This window comes from Elephas maximus, chromosome 6 (assembly GCF_024166365.1).
Source record: "Elephas maximus indicus isolate mEleMax1 chromosome 6, mEleMax1 primary haplotype, whole genome shotgun sequence".
Taxonomy (NCBI): Eukaryota; Metazoa; Chordata; class Mammalia; order Proboscidea; family Elephantidae; genus Elephas; species Elephas maximus.
In genome coordinates this window covers 72,518,542-72,533,985 of record NC_064824.1, presented here as the reverse complement: position 1 = coordinate 72,533,985, position 15,444 = coordinate 72,518,542, and the positions used below count along the sequence as shown (strand labels likewise).

Below are 15,444 nucleotides of genomic sequence, written 5' to 3'. Positions count from 1 at the left end.
GGCAGTCTGCTTCCGTAAAGATTTATAGCCTTGGAAGCCCTACGGAGCAGTTGTACTCTGTCCTATAGCATCGCTATGAGTTGGAATCAAGCAGACAGCAAGGGATTATTTAGTTAGCAATGAGTTCGTGATTTCAGTAACTATTATCTGAGTCTATTTATTCTGAAAACCAAATATTGACAGAATATTGTGGTTAGTTTCCAATATCATGTAAAATGTTCTTTACAAAATTATTCCTATAATTTCTGTGCCTGGCATTAATAATCTTACATGAAAGTATGAATTGTAACTTGAGTGGGACTGAAGGAGACAAAACACACTATTGATTAATGGAGTCTGTACACTGATAGTTCTACTGGACTGTTTTAAAAGTTTAAACATCCACTATGTATGATGAAAATGGATGGCCTTACATTCTGTTTCTGCTTTCATATAGAAAGTTTCCTATTTTAAGTTTTTTAGAAAAAAAATACAATAATTAGAAAAATATGAAAAAAATCTATTTTATCCCTTTAGCAACCCCAACATATCTTTGCACAAAGCATCAGAATTCCACAACCGGAAGACACTGCCACCAAATAATTTAAAAAGCCAATTATACCTTCAGACAACTCTCTCCTTGCCTTGCGTATCCAAAGTCAAAGCTGGGGTTCAGAACCTAACTACTTTAAGACAAGATGAAATGATCTTACCCCTCCCTAGTCTAGTCCTCCAAAAGTAGTCAAGACAGCTTCTCCTCACATGTCATAATTCCCTTCTCCAAAATTTATGACTCTCAGTTCCTCCTGAATCAAATTAAAACTCCTTCAATACCTGCTACTACTTATTGGGTCCTCCTTTCCTAACTGCCCTCATCTCTGGCTTTTACTCTACAAATAAACTTACATCAACCCTATTCCTAACTTCAGGCTCTGGCAACTCCACCCTCATGCCCCCACCTCAACTGAAATGACCTTTTCTTCTCCACATGTAAGCATTCCTGACCTGTCTATACTGGTCCTAGCTCTGCCATTATATTATAAATTCTTCAGCCCTGGTGGTGCAGTGAGTGGTTAAGCATTTGGCTGATAGCCAGAAGTTCAGCAGTTCAAATCCACCAGGCACTCCTTAGAAGCTCTATGGTACAGTTCTCTGTTCTAGAGGGTCAGTATAAGTCAGAATCGACTGGAAAGCAATGGATTTGGCTTTTGGTTTAAAGACGAGGATGAGATTTTTTATTGTTCAGTTATCATTCATTCAACAAATATTTATTGAACACCTGTTAAGGGCCAGGCACGCATGGATACACACACACACATTGTTGTTAGTTGCTGTCAAGTCAATTTCAACTCATGGCAATTCCGTGTGTACAGAGTAGAACTGCTCTAAGGGGTTTTAAAGGCTGTGACATTTTAGAAGCAGACTGCCAAGCCTGTCTTCTAAGGCACCTGTAGCTGGATTCGAACCACCAACCCTTCAGCTAGTAGTCAAGCGTTTAATAATTTGAAATACCCAAGGACTCCATATTACACTTGCTGGGACTCCAATTACAGTAGGTGTGAGACCTTTTTCAATGAATCCCATGTGCCTCTCAACTTACGCTCTTGTCTGTATTTTCCAAACTTTTATCTCTCTGTGTTTTAATCAGAATACTTTTAACTGATCTTCCAATTCACTAATTTTTTCTTCTGCTATGTCTAATCTGTTGTTAAATCAATCTATTAAATTCTTAATTTCAGTTGTTACTTTTTTTAGTTCTATTATTTCCATTTTATTCTGTTCTATGGATTCCAGTTCTCTGATGAAAGTCTCATCTAAATTTTCATCTAATTTTCCAAAGTTTGCGTCCAACAAATGCAATGTCTAGATAACCTATAGGTTAGTTTCTACTGTCTGCTTTTTCTCTTAATTTTCAGTCATTTGGCCCTATTTATTGGCAAGTTTGGTAATTTTTAATTGAATGCTGGACACTGTAAATGAAATTTTATAGAGGCCCTCCATAATACTTTCCTCCACAGAAGTTTCCATTTTCTTCTGGCAAACAGACAGGACATGGGCAGATTACCTTGGTCCAGTTGAGGGTGGTCTACTTCCTATTTGTTCTTAGTCCTAAGGTTTAGCCTTTCTGGGATCTCAGGAGAAAGCCTGGGTTATTTCTCAGGCCCTACCTTCTAGGTTGGCCCTCAACTCCAGTTTTTGTCCCTCTGTACCCATGAGACTGCCAAGATCTCTGCTTAGCTTTTTAGCCACTCAGCAGCTACTTTCTGCGTAATACCTCATCTTTCATATGTGCTGTTTAGGAGTCAGCAAATGCCTTAAAGAGACATTGTACTATAAAAGGTTAGGCTTTTCCTAAAATGTAGGCAGTCTTCCCTATCTCCTGGATCTGGGTGGGTCACTCAAACAATAATGTTTTTTCTTCCAGCTTTTAGAGTTGTTCTGGGGGGGAGTTAGTCTAATACCAGATACTCTATTATAACCGGAAGCAGGAGTCTAGCCCTATGCTTTTAACTACTCTGCTATTATACCCTTTATTTATTAAATACATCAGTCTCCTTTCACCTTGAAGTAGTACCAGTTTATTAACAATTGTAATGAATATGGTGTACCCATACTGTGACAAGTTAAAAAAATATATATATAGTTCCTGCCATCAGATATTTTCATATACTTTATAGAGAACGATTAATTATTAAATTAAAATTAGTTCTAAAGAAACAAATAACTTTCATTAAACATGGTTGATAGACCACAGGTTTTTGTTTCCTCTATCCTAAAAACACTAAGGAATAAAAATGAAGTAATTTGCAAAGACAAAGCATGAAAGGCAAGTGTTTCCTCCGTGATAAAATGCAAATAATTAAAAATAAAAAAGCTCACAGCAAGTGTTTACCCAAATTGTGCTATTGTGACATTTCAAACTAAGATAAAATGGACTTCCATATAAAATAATATTATATTCCATCCTCATGTAATCATACAAGCTATCAACTCTTTTATGTTAACTGCTATAACCAAAAACCAAACCAAACCCACTGAGTCGATTCCGATTCATAGAGACCCTATAGGACAGAATAGAACTGCCCCATAGGGTTTCCAAGGAGCATCTTGTAGATTCGAACTGCTGACTTTTTGGTTAGCAGCCGAATGCTTAACCACTGTGCCACCAGGGCTCCACCACTAATAGCAATAGATTTATACAAATCTATATTCTCTTGGAAACCCTAGTGGCGTAGCGGTTAAGTGCTATGGCTGCTAACCAAAGGGTCGGCAGTTCGAATCCACCAGGCGCTCCTTGGAAACTCTATGGGGCAGTTCTACTCTGCCCTATAGGGTTGCTATGAGTCGGAATCGACTCGACAGCACTGGGTTTGGTTTTGGTTTGGTATATTCTCTTACCCAGTTTCCCAATAATATAGCTATGTCTTCAAATTCAAGAAAAATAATTTATTAAATTTATAACAACTTGTTACAGGAGCCAATATCTTTCTGTTAATTTTGAAAAACATAAAGAAAAAAAAGGAGGGGTGAACCTAAAAATAGCTCTTAATATTAAAACTAAACAGTAAATTGCCCTGAGATAATCTTTAAACCTTAAACCAAAAGTATCTCCTGAAGTCTTCTTAAAGCTGAGCAATAGTTTAGCTTAACTAGTAAAAAAGGTCTGCTTTAAACGTTATGCTCTTTTAAGAAATATCTATACAGGATCAAACTGACAACAGCAACTTCAAAGTTTAGATAGGAACTTAGGGCACAGTGAGTTTATGTTAATGAGAGAGGAACAACTCAGAAAAAGGGAAGTGAGAATGATTGCACAGTTCAAAGAATGTAATCAATGCAACTAAATTGTACATGCAGAAACAGTTGAATTGATGTATGTTTTGCTGTGTATACACGCAGCCCCCAGGTTACAAATAAGATCCATTCCTAACTGTGTCTTCAAGTCGATTTTTTTAGGTAAGTTGGAACAGGTGCATACAATTCTTATTTAACCGTACATGTACTTTAGAGCAAGAAAAGGCTTGAAGGCTTTTCAGTGATTTAAAAGCTGTACGTGGAGGAAGTGAAGGTGCCTGAAGAATTTGTTGTGAGTAGGGGTTGGTTCAATTGCTTCAAAGTGAGGGCAAATTTACGTAACATTGAAGAGCAAATAAAAAAAAAAAAGTACAAGTTGTCAGTAAATCTTAATGTTTGTAACCTGAGAACTGCCTGAATTCTCAACAACAAAATAAAGTTTAGGGAAAAAAACTCAACAGTAAAGCAAAAGCCTACCATCCCCATCTATCTATCAGGCACACAGCTTCAATACCTAGTACGATTTTAAAATGATTCAAATCTGAATTCCCATAAATGGCAAGTTTTAATGAAAACAGTGTCAGAACTGTAACACTGTGATAATGTAAAAAAAAAAAATATTCTTTTTTTGATAATGTAGGTATTATGAAAATGTTTTCTGTATTCAAAACCTACAATTCTCAAAATGAAAGGAGGATTTACAAGATCACTTGAGTAGGACAGCTGTAAGTAATCCACTAGCAAGCATTGAATAAGTACTGAGACTGTAGTGGCAGGGTTCAGTAAAATGAATGCAAACCACAGGGTACAATTTCACTGCAATTTAAACCAGTTATTTAAAATACATGAGTGAATATAGATACAATCTGCATGTATATGCAGCAGTTAATAGCTATCTGATAGGGATAGTTGGAAAGAAGAGAGGTAGGCTCTGCCATCTAGAAAAATCATGGGAGAAATCAACCATAATGTACTAGCAGACAGTTTTCTATGCAAGTATTTGAAACACATTTACTCTCTTGGCAAAGCACAGAAAGCTGGATGAACTACACTTCATACTTGGGAAAAAATAATTTTCATGTCAGGTGCATCTATTTTATAATCATGTATACATTTCAAATCTATGATTATTATTTTGTAGTTAAATATAACAGAACTAATTACTACTATGCAATAACTAACTTAAAATTTTTTCAACCTATTTTTCTTCCTTTTGTGCAATTACCCTAAACTTTAGGTTTCTTGACATTTTCCTCTCTGCCTTAATTAGGCATGATCGTTCTCCATTTTGTAAGAATACCTGCTAATTTTATTTCCTGAACCTTTAAGTTTATTGCCAGAAAAAAAATTCACAATCGTGATTTCTGTTAAACTGTCTGCGAATTCTAAATTCAGCCAACAATCCTTTGTTAATGTACTGAACGCTTACTGAGGGTACACAACAGAAGGACCACATCCCTCAGCAGTGGAACCAAACTAGCCTCAGAGTAAAGGTTAAAGCTACCCCAGAGAAGCCTTAAGACAGGCCTCAGAGGGGTGCAGCCGGATCGTAAGTGACAACTGGACTAAACTCGGCCCAAAATGGAGTCACTTGTGCTGAGCCCCACACAGCAAAACTACGTTTCCGTTTCGTGTAAAGGCCTAACTTTCCCAGGAGCCAAGATCCAAGCCAATCAACTGACTCTCCCAGAAAAGGGGAAACCTCAACTAGCCCATCAGGTCTGTCTACCATTACAAAAGCCTTTCCACCTGTACCTTGGTTCAGAACGTTTACCCGACTTACAAACCAGAAGTTCCCTAGTTCATGTACTATAAAATAAAGCTTATGAGTTCACATACAAGTTTAATATTCAGAAAAAATGCTATTGTTAACAGAAATAAGTAACTAACTGCTAGAACAAAGTCAAACACTGTAGTTACCAGACAAAGAACACTAAAACAGCTATCATAAATACGCTAAATATGCTCAAGGATTTAAAGAAAAACATGAAGATAATAAGGACAGAAATGGAAGATATACAAAAAGAGCCAAACAGAGCTTGTAGAGAAAAAAAAAAAAAATACAATATCTGAAATGAAAGTATCACCAGATGAGATTAACAGCAAATTAGAGAACATAAAAGAACAGTTAAGATAGAACATAACAGTCATCTGTGAATATAAGGAAGTAGCAAAAATACATTTTCTTTAGTGTTTTAATATTAGGGAGAATATATTTTCTCATTTGTTTTAGTATAGCTGTATATGCTGTGATTAATCCCTAGTCCTTGGAAAATGGTGCAGACTCTGTTCGAACTATAGCTGAGCAGCCTGTTCCACTCTTAAACATAACACCCTAATACCTTACAACATGTTTTCCCCTATTCAAAATAGGTGATCGAGAGCTTGACATGACTAACGCCGTAATGATGCTCTAAGTAATCTCTAAACATTTTTTTAATTGCATCAGCTGCACCGGTCTTTTCCAAAGGGGTGCAGAGCTGTCTCAGCTCCTGTGGCCTTGGTCTCTCTTCTTCTTTCTTTGTTCTCTTGAGAAATGGCCTTTAGCCTGCAAACCGACAGGAAGGCTTTCTTTCTTGCTCCCTATCTCAGCCACAGTGGACCTGGCAAAACAGCTCCACTAGCCGAGAGATTCTTACGAGAATTTTCAGCCTGTTATAAATATACTGATTAGAGTCCACGTGCCTGACATGTTTATCTTTATTTTAATAAAGAGTTTTTGTAGTTGTTTTCGGAAACCCTGGTGGCCTAGTAGTTAAGTGCTACGGCTGCTAACCTAAAGGTCGGCAGTTCAAATCCGCCAGGTGCTCCTTGGAAACTCTATGGGGCAGTTCTACCGTGTCCTATAGGGTCGCTATGAGTCGGAACTGACTCGACAGCAATGGGTTTGGTTTTGGTTTTGGGCTGTTTTGTGATGTATGAGACCATCTGTGGACTACATGCTCAAAACATTAGGTAACCCTGATCGTTCCTGTATAAAACCCTCCCATCAACCCTTTAGGGCAGACAGAATTTGGGAGAAATTTAACCCCCTCTGTTTCTTGAATACCGGTATTCAATAAAGCCTTCTTACTGCTTACCTCCTCCTGTCTCAGTATTGCCTTTGCGGCAGGTGGCTCAAACCCGCGATTTGCAGTAACAATAACAATAGAAACTATCCATAGTAGATGTAAAAACTACACCCTTTCATCTGAATGCCCATGTCACTTAAATGTTTTCAAAGGTAGTTATATGTAGATTCATTATGTAAGTTTCCCATCCATATTTGTCATATCAAATATTCACACAGTGAGTGTAAAAACAGGTATGCTAAAAGACTAAGTGATTTACTGGCTCCAAACTAGTGTTTTTTTTTTTTTGTGAACACATCCCAGCTAGCACAAGTTGAGCCCACAAAACACAAGTGGTTCAAAGCTCAATCTCTCAAGAGAGGCTGTGCTGAACAATATTGCCTGGGGGAGCAAGCAGCTAAATTTCAGGCTAGGAATCTGGGCAGGGAGCAGAGTAGCATTTTTCTTTCTCTCAGCTTTGGTAAGGAGTCCAGTTCCTGCTCCCCAAATGGATCTCTGACCTAGCACCTACACTCTCAAGGATGTTAAAATCCTACCTTCTAAGATTTATCTCTGATCCAGAATTTGCCCCTTGACACAGAAAGGAGGACGATTGTGTGGAGGGGAGATACTTCAAATCTTGCTAACACTATGAGTCCTCTCTGGTTTTTTGTTGTTTTTTTTTTTTTGGTGCCTGGTGATTTCCTCTTCTTGTATTAGAGCTTGACTGTATGTGTCTTTGGAAACACTGATGGCGTAGTGGTTAAGAGTTCAGCTGCTAACCAAAAGGTCACTAGTTTAAATCCACCAGGCATCCCTTGGAAACCCTACAGGAGTCAGAATCAACTCGCAAGGGCAATGGGTTTGGTTTGGATATATGTCTTTAATGTTTAAATATTTTACTTAACATTTCTAGGGTTTTGGAGGGGGAATTGTTATACCTGCAGTTTGTCTTCTTGACCAGAAGTTCTAGGTATAACTTTTGAACAAGAAAATAATCAATAAAAGTAAAATCCAAAAATAAATAAAAGCAGCAGCAGCAATAGTCAAAGAAGCTTGTCTCTATATTCCAGTGTACTCTGAGAAGAAAATTAATCCTAATTTGGCTTTAAAAATATTAATAGGAACTGAAAAAAGGGTCTAAAGATTGAGAATTTGAACTTGTCCTTCAAAAAGAATCATTATCCTCTCACAATTGTATACTTCACTCACCTCAAAAAATAGCTTACAATATCACAATGTTTTCAGTTTTAATAAAAGTATACCTTTGTAAAAAAAAAAAAATGACAAGTTTTGCATTATGGAAACATAAAGCTTTCTTACGCACAACACTAAAGGTCACTTTATTAAATGCTGTCAGAAATCTAAGCACTGTAAACTCATAAATAATCTTCAGCTACACTATAAACTAAAAGTAGTTTAAAAGCAGTTTTTTTGTCTCCATAACTGTTTCTAGATAACTAGGCTCACTGAAACCAAAAGGCTGGTTCATTATTCATTACCTTTGACTTAAAACTTATTCTTTCAGAAAACAACCAAAATTAATAAACACATCCTGTTTTCAAAACTAATGAACATATACTGTTTCCATGATTAATGAACACATCCCAGGACAGGATTGCACAGCTGATTACTGTAATTGCTGTCAATAAGTTGTACACTTCTAAAAAGTTGAACAAGTAAAAGTTATATGACAGATATATTTACAACAATGACCAAAAAAAAAAAAAAAGGTAAAGACTGAGGCTGTTTATGTACAACCTGCCACCTCATAAGATTTGGTTTCTTGATTTGGAAGTTTAGGGTCATGATTTTATGGGACATGCCAGTTAACTGGCCTAATAACATGTTTAGTGCTTCTGATCTACCTCCCGGTTCACTGCACAGCACCTGGGGTCTTAAAAGCCAGCAAGTAGTCATCCAAGGTAAAAAAATTGGTCTCTGCTTGTCTGGAACAACAGAGGAAGGAGAGTCAGGAATAGGAGGAGGATATGGAATGTGTGGCTAAATGGCTCCATGAACTGCCTCCTTTGCCATGAGACCAGAAGATCTGGAATAGTGTCCAGCTAACATTACTGACCATTTTAATCAAAGATTCCACAGAAGGATCTGACCAGAGGGGGGAAATGCAGAACAAAATTTCAAATTCTCATGGACTTCAGACTTCCTGGAGCCTTGAAGGTTGGATGAACCCCTGAAACTATTGCCCTAAGATAACCTTTAAACCTTAAACCAAAAATATCCCCTGAAGTCTTCTTAAAACCAAACAATAGTTTAGCTTAACTAGTAAAAAAAAATGTCTGCCTTGAGCATTATGCTCTTTTAAGACCTATATGAGATCAAATTGACAACAGCAACTTGAAAGATTAGAATAGGAACTGTAGGGGGCAGTTAATTTATGTTAATGGAGAAGGAACAACTCAGAAAAGGAAGGTGAGAACAACCACGCAACTGAAAGAATGTAATTAATGTTACTAAATGGTACATGTAAAAACTATTGAATTGGTATATGTTTTGCTGTGTACATTCTCAATTATGACAACAAAATAATTCTTTTTAAGATTAGTGAATATATCCTGTTTTCAAGGCTGACAAACATATCCTGTTTTCAAAAGTTCAGGAGTCTTGTAACCAAAAGCTGATCTTGTGATTGTCTTGTAACTGTTTAGCAAAGTTACATAAATGTCAACCAATCAGAAACTTCATTCAAAATTCCTAATAACTTTATATATAAGCACTTGAAGAATCCTAACTACTCAGAGCACTCATTTACCAGGTAAATGATGTGTTGTGCAACTGCAATTTGGCTATCAGATCTACATACCAATCTGCTAATTGTGTTCTGAGTTGCTGACTTTTTGACACCTGTACTAAGTATGATTTCTTAAAATACATTGTCATTCTCAAATTATAGCTAGAAAAAATGTAATTTTTCATTCAGATATTACTTAAATGATAAAATTACCTTTGTGTTTATTCAGAAGCTTGTAGCCCTCACAGTATCTGCCTGATGAAGTCATCATCTTAGCTGTGTCAAGATATGAGTATGTTGCAGCAAAATCAAACTCCTTTTTACCATCCCACCAACCTTTCTGCTTAGCATAGTTTCTCATGTCTGGGTGCTCCTGATCAATTTTGGTTGTTATGGAAAGCTGATTAGAAATATTACGAACTCCGTCTATTTTCAGAGAAGAAGAAAAAAGAAAAATCACATTTAACATGAGGTATCACTCTGTACATATGATTCTTAATTGCTATTTAAATATAGACTTTAAAATTTTGTGCCATGTGTATGTATTACATATTCAAAATGAGAAATGGATTACTTTTTTTAATTAAACTTTTTATTTTGAGATAATTGTAAATTCACATGTAGTTGTAAGAAGTAATGGAGAGAGATCCTGTATACCCTTTATCCAGTTTTCCCTAACGGTAACACCTTGCAAAACTATAGTACAATATCACAGCGAGGATACTGGTATTGATGCAGTCAAAATACAGAATACTTCCATCACCACAAGAATCCCTCATATATACATAGACATACATACATATATCCTATTTGTTCTGTTTCTCCAGAGAATCCTGCCTAATATACCATCTCACAGATAATTCCCTATAATTTAAATTTTTAGTTCTTGGGATCATTTAGTAATAGGAAGAGAAACCGTGTGGCAAGGTTACTCTGCAACCGGATAATCAAAACCAATGAAGGTGTTCATTTCGGATAACCAGGTGGAACTCTTTTACAACAAATACACTGACTTACTTCTCTCTTATATGTAGCACACTTAATAAAATAACAAGTGCTCAATGGTACAATCAGGCCAATTATGGAGACCTGGTGGTGCAGTGGTTAAGCATTCAGCTGCTAACCAAAAGGCTGGCAGTTCGAATTCACCAGCCGCTCCTTGGAAACCCCACGAGGCAGTTCTACTCTGTCCCATAGGGTCACTATGAGTTGGAATCAACTCAACAACAACAGGATATCATAGTATGAAAAACAGTCTAAGTTCAATTTAATTTACTAGTAACCATGCATGCAAAATAAAAACCAAAATTTCCATCAAAACAATTGGCAAAGAGCTATTTTGAAAAATAACATCCAAATCCTCCAAAGCTCAAGGCCACCTCCATGGAGCCTTTCTGAACTCCTCCAGCTCACAGTGACCTTTCCTTATCTCTAAGTGCTTGCAGCATCTATGTGTCTATATCATTCGTATACCATTTATGTATATTCATGTACCAGTTAATGTTTTCACATGTGTATCTTATCCCCCTAGTAAAGCTAGAAGATCCAGAAGACAAGTACGCAGGAAGCATCTGATTATGCTTGAACACAAGGCTGTGCTCTAGTGGAAAGAACGCTCTAGTGGACTGAGACTCAGGTTTGAAAGACTTCAATTTCAAGTCTTCTTCTCACTCGCCTTGAGCAAGTCAATTTACATCTCTGTATTTCCTCACTTGAAAAATGAAAGAAATACGCGATCGCAAAATGAAAAGCTTTCTAAAACAGTAAAACTGCATTGTTTTACTCAATGATATTAAAATTTTGTTTTAATTTATATACAGTAAAAAGCTACCGTATTAACATATTCTTTCTAATCACCTAGTGCACAGACACCAGTACACAACTCCACTCCCCCTTCCATACCTCCTTACCTACACATGATAAACTTTTAGAGTTCAGCCCAAAGTAAAAAGAAGAAGAAATGCTAAGGCGTTATTAAAAAGCAAAAAAATACTACGAAACAGCCAAAAGCTGCTGCAAAGAAAGTATATAGTACATAGAGTTCATATAAAATTTGCACTCCCAGTGATAACTCCACCTTTTTCTCCCTTTTGAAAAAGTTCTCTACAGCGTTCTTTCACTGTATGTTCTTCTTTCATCTCCCCTGCAGCCCAGTCCTTCATTGCATTGGATTATAAATCTTGAAAAACAATTAAATGTAATGTCTTCAATTACATGGGTATTTTGTTATTGCAAAACAATTAAGTCACAAAAAGTTATTCGTACCTTGTACTTTTTCCGCTGCCCAGTACTTTCCTGCAGTCTCCAAAATCCAGGCTTCATTCCTATCAGCTATCAGGAAACTGTTGTGATAACTGAATTCCATACCACCCTCTGAACAATTTCCTCCCTGGCCGTATTTTTCTAATAAATCAACAATGACATTGAGGGCTTTTTCAGCTGTATCGGCTCTTTCAAGGCCAAGTCTAAAATTAAAAAAAAAAAAAAATTATCAGATTAAAATAAATTTCCATTATTTGTCTTAAATAATTTCACGCTCAGGAAATTCTGTGTTTACAATCAAAGTAAAACTTCTTTCACATTAACAGATAAACTGAAATCTAACTACTAAACTTTTCCTTCTGAAGTCAGTAGTGAATCATGAAAAACAAAGTTTTGGGAGTCAAATTATGTTCAAATTCCAACTGTGTAATATATTGGCAAGCTACTTTATTTCTGAGCCTCAGAGAGCTCATCTGTTAAAAAAAAAAAAAAGACAATAATACATATACCCCACAAGGTTACTGTGAGAATTAGTTAAGCTAATGCATAAGTACTTTAGCTACTTCGAGTGAATCATAATTTCTAACTCCTTTCCTTCTCCCAGTGACGTCTGAGTCTTGAAACTGCATATGTATGCTCTGGAGCATTTTGGACACAAACTATAAAGTATCAAAGTCAAAAAAAAAAAAAAAGGAGAAAATAAAACACGTAAAAGTTACATCAAAATATAAAATTTAGATAAGTTCTATAGTATAAAAGTAATAACTGCAAAATAACCTGACAAGGTCCATGCCCAGTAGTGCCTCTTCATCAGAGACTTCTTCTCTTCCCCAGACAGCTTCATTCCCGATGCAAACTCCGTGCTCATTGGCTCCCATTTCTGCCCCCCACAACCAAGCTGGGCGACTAAGGACAACAGCATATGTCTCAGGAACTTGATCAATTTCTATATAAGTACACTGTAAAGAAAGTTATAGCAACAACCAGAAAACCAAAAACAAAAAGAATAAATAAAACCAGAATTTAAAAAAAAATCAGAAAACACAATCATTATGAAAAAGGTAAATGAAATATAACTAAATTGAAAATGTTAATGATAAAGGCATTAACCTCAAAAGATATTGAGAAATGACCCTAAAGCATTCATTCATTCAAATATTTGCTGAACATCTCTGATTATAACGCACTCAAAGATGGACTAGGAAGAAAGGCCTGGCCATCTACATCCGAAAGTCAGTAAACTCTATGGATCACAACAGTTTTATCTGCAATGGATCACGGGTACAGTGTAGAACCGGGCAGCATTTCATCACCTTTTGCATGGGGCCACCACGAATCAGGACCCACTCGATGGCAGCTAACAAGTCTTTGCCAAATAGCTAGCTAATGACAGAAACAGCCATTTAAAGAAACATATTGCTAACAAAACATGTATTTCACTTACTTTAAGATGTCTTCCCAGGTTATCATGAACTGCACCGGGAAAAAAAACTACCTCTTGTACTTCATCACAGAGTCTATCTGAATTTTTCCCAAAAATAATCCTGTTATCAACTGTTGCTGGAGGTAATGCCACGAAGGTGTCACAGGAACAAGGTTCCATGTTGTCTTCTTAAAAAGCTAAAAATCATACAGAAGTTTCAAAAGAAAAAGAATTTTAAGTATATTCAAAACAAAGAATTTTACTGGATTACCAAGGAATGTTACTACCGTATCTAATAAAGGATGTTTCATATACTGTAGTGCAGAATATGAAACACTTCATATACTGTAGTACAAAAATCAGTAAGAAAATGGGTTGGAAATCAATCTTGTACTGCAAGAATCTATAAGAAAATGACAATGAGAAGTACCTTCCTCTACTCTACAGGTCAAATTTATCCCCTAAGATCTTTCTCTCCTAAGTCTTGCCTGACTCTTCTTTCACTATTTCCATATTTGGGCTCCCCTTTGCCCAGAAGCAATGCAAAAGAAAGGTCTAGTGATCTGCAGCTGTAAAGATTTTTAAAAAACCATTGCCACTGAGTCAATTCTGACTCAATGACTCTATAGGACAGAGTAGAACTGCACCATTGGGTTTCCAAGGCTGTAATCTTTACAGAAGCAGACTGCCACATCTTACTCCCACGGAGCAGCTGGTGGGTTCGAACTGCCAATCTTTCAGTTAGCAGCCAGGTACTTTAACCACTGCACTACCAGGGGTCCCCGTAAACAGTACAGCCAAGAAAACCCTAGAGAGCAGTCCTATTGCTCTATATAATTTGCCATGAGTCAGAATTGATGCAACAGCAATGGGTTTGGTTTTTGGTTAGGTACCTAGCTCTACTGTTGAGAAGTTCATACTCTACTGCATTTGTATGCAGTGCATATGAGTACCAGACAGTGAGATCCTTGAGAGCTAAGAGCATATCTTATTAATATTTATATTTTTAATGCTGGGACTTAGGGAAAAATCTTACATACCCAGTGTTACAGATTGAATTGTGACCCTCCAAAAGGTGTCAGATTGGCTAGGCCATAATTCCCAGTATTGTGTCCACCATTTTGTGATCTGATGTGATCCTACCTCGATGATTAATGAGGTAGAATTAGAGGCAGTTATGTTAATGAGGCAGGACTCAATCTACAGGATTAGGTTATATGTTGAGTCAATCTCTTTTGAGATATAAAAGAGAAAATCAAGCATAGAGGAGAGGGACCTCATACTAGCAAGAAAGAAGCACCAGGAGCAGAGTATGTCCTTTGGACCCAGGGTCCCTGCACTGAGAAGCTCCTAGACCCGGGGCACACTGATGACAACGCCGACAGGAAAAGAAAGGCTTCTCCTAGGGCTGGTGCCCTGGATTTGGACTTCTAGCCTCCTAAACTGTGAGAGGATAAATTTGTTTGTTAAGGCCAACCACTTGTGGTGTTTGTCACAGTAGCACTAGATGACTAAGACACCAAGTATTTCCTCAAACGAAGGAAGAAGGAGTCTTCTTTTAGCTGGAAAAGCACACAGATTATATTGGTAAGACTGAAATTTTCAAACAGGTTCACTGATTCAGATAACTAAGATGTCAGTAAAACTCCAAATTGTTGCTATTTCCAGGACGAAGTTTACATACATAATTTGTAAACCTTGATTGTAGAACTTAATAACTGGGTTATGTTTTTATTCAAAATTTTGAAAATTTTAAATCCCAAATATTAGTAAAACACTTACGTGCCCTGTACTTTTAATTTTGCTTCCAGAATAGACAAACTGTTTTAGAGTTCCCTTCTTCAAAAAAGAAAAAAAAAGTTTTTTTTTCTTCCCATTATTTTATAATTTCCAAACCTTAGAACCGCTTTACACAGCCAGATACTAGCAATATTTTAAAAAATTTATCTAATAAATCTTTCACTAAAAGGAAAGCAAAGTTACTCAAGCAAGAAAACAACTTCAGCCTGAAACTCCTAAAGGTTTTTCTTTTTTTCAATGATGGGAAGAGAGAGGTCACCATTGCTTCTCTTCTGTGTATACTTGGACCTTTACGCTCTGGATCTCTTCTATTTGCGCTCCAATGTTAGCTCCACTGCGTAATTTGGGGCAGGCTATTTAATGTCTGTCTCTGTCTCTCAGTC

General features: G+C 36.7%; 2 protein-coding genes across 6 annotated transcripts in view; one reads left to right on the top strand and one right to left on the bottom strand.

Moving 5' to 3' along the window:
- The window catches only part of GPR155 (G protein-coupled receptor 155), a 100,390-nt gene extending 89,093 nt beyond the window's left edge, over positions 1 to 11,297 (top strand). Inside the window, exon 18 of the mRNA XM_049887478.1 lies at positions 11,108 to 11,297. Within this exon, the coding sequence (XP_049743435.1) occupies positions 11,108 to 11,180 (73 nt within the window). The 3' untranslated portion in view covers positions 11,181 to 11,297. The remainder of the gene's footprint in view (positions 1 to 11,107) is intronic.
- The window catches only part of SCRN3 (secernin 3), a 40,457-nt gene that overhangs the window by 23,866 nt on the left and 1,147 nt on the right, over positions 1 to 15,444 (bottom strand). For 4 of the 5 annotated variants that reach the window (XR_007517863.1, XR_007517864.1, XR_007517865.1 and 1 more), the window contains exons 2-5: positions 13,283 to 13,458; positions 12,616 to 12,797; positions 11,842 to 12,041; positions 9,790 to 10,002 (exon numbers count right to left, since the gene is read on the bottom strand). Coding sequence is in view for 1 of the 5 variants with exons in the window: in XM_049887491.1 (XP_049743448.1) it covers positions 9,790 to 10,002; positions 11,842 to 12,041; positions 12,616 to 12,797; positions 13,283 to 13,441 (754 nt within the window). In the remaining 4 variants the exon portion in view is untranslated. Of the gene's footprint in view, positions 1 to 9,789; positions 10,003 to 11,841; positions 12,042 to 12,615; positions 12,798 to 13,282; positions 13,459 to 15,444 lie in introns of those variants that run through there. The other variant, XR_007517866.1, reaches the window with a different exon arrangement.